The 525-nt window shown below is 64.2% G+C and overlaps 1 protein-coding gene across 1 annotated transcript in view; it reads left to right on the top strand.

The window, feature by feature from the left end:
- Positions 1–409: 409 nt before the first annotated feature.
- BCKDHA (branched chain keto acid dehydrogenase E1, alpha polypeptide) overlaps positions 410–525 on the top strand; it is a gene marked incomplete at its 5' end in the record, with an annotated part of 1,603 nt that continues 1,487 nt past the window's right edge. Inside the window, one exon of the mRNA XM_009998471.1 lies at positions 410–525. This exon is cut by the window's right edge and continues 1 nt beyond it. Coding sequence (XP_009996773.1) covers positions 410–525 — 116 coding nt within the window.

The raw sequence follows: 525 nt of genomic DNA, 5'->3' as shown, positions 1-525 counted from the left end.
ATAGGGCACAGAGGGTGAAGGGCTGTGTAATAGGGTGCAGAGAGGTACAAGAGGGGGTGTAATGGGGTACAGGGGAGGGCAGAGAGATACATGGGGGCTGTGTAATGAGGTACAGGGGGTGTCATAGGGCACAGAGGGTGAAGGGCTGTGTAATAGGGTGCAGAGAGGTACAAGAGGGGGCGTAATGGGGTACAGGGGGTGTCATAGGGCACAGAGGGTGAAGGGCTGTGTAATGGGGTGCAGGAGGGTGCAGAGAGGTAGAGGAAGGGGTGTAACGGGGCACAGGGGGTCCAAGAGGCTGCGAGGGGCCAAAGCAGGTGCCAAGTGGCTGGATGCTGGGTTTTGGGCTGCTGGGGAGGGGGAAAGGAGGCAGACCCCAACCCACGTGTACCCCCCGGGCCCCCCGCAGCGGCGCGTGGCCCCGGTTACGGCCTCATGTCCATCCGGGTGGACGGGAACGACGTCTTTGCCGTCTACAACGCCACGAGGGAGGCGCCGCGCCGCGCCGCGGCCGAGCACCCGCCC

This window comes from Chaetura pelagica, unplaced genomic scaffold (assembly GCF_000747805.2).
Source record: "Chaetura pelagica isolate M959 unplaced genomic scaffold, ChaPel_1.0 scaffold1005, whole genome shotgun sequence".
Lineage (NCBI taxonomy): Eukaryota > Metazoa > Chordata > Aves > Apodiformes > Apodidae > Chaetura > Chaetura pelagica.
This window is presented reverse-complemented; position numbering and strand designations above follow the sequence as displayed.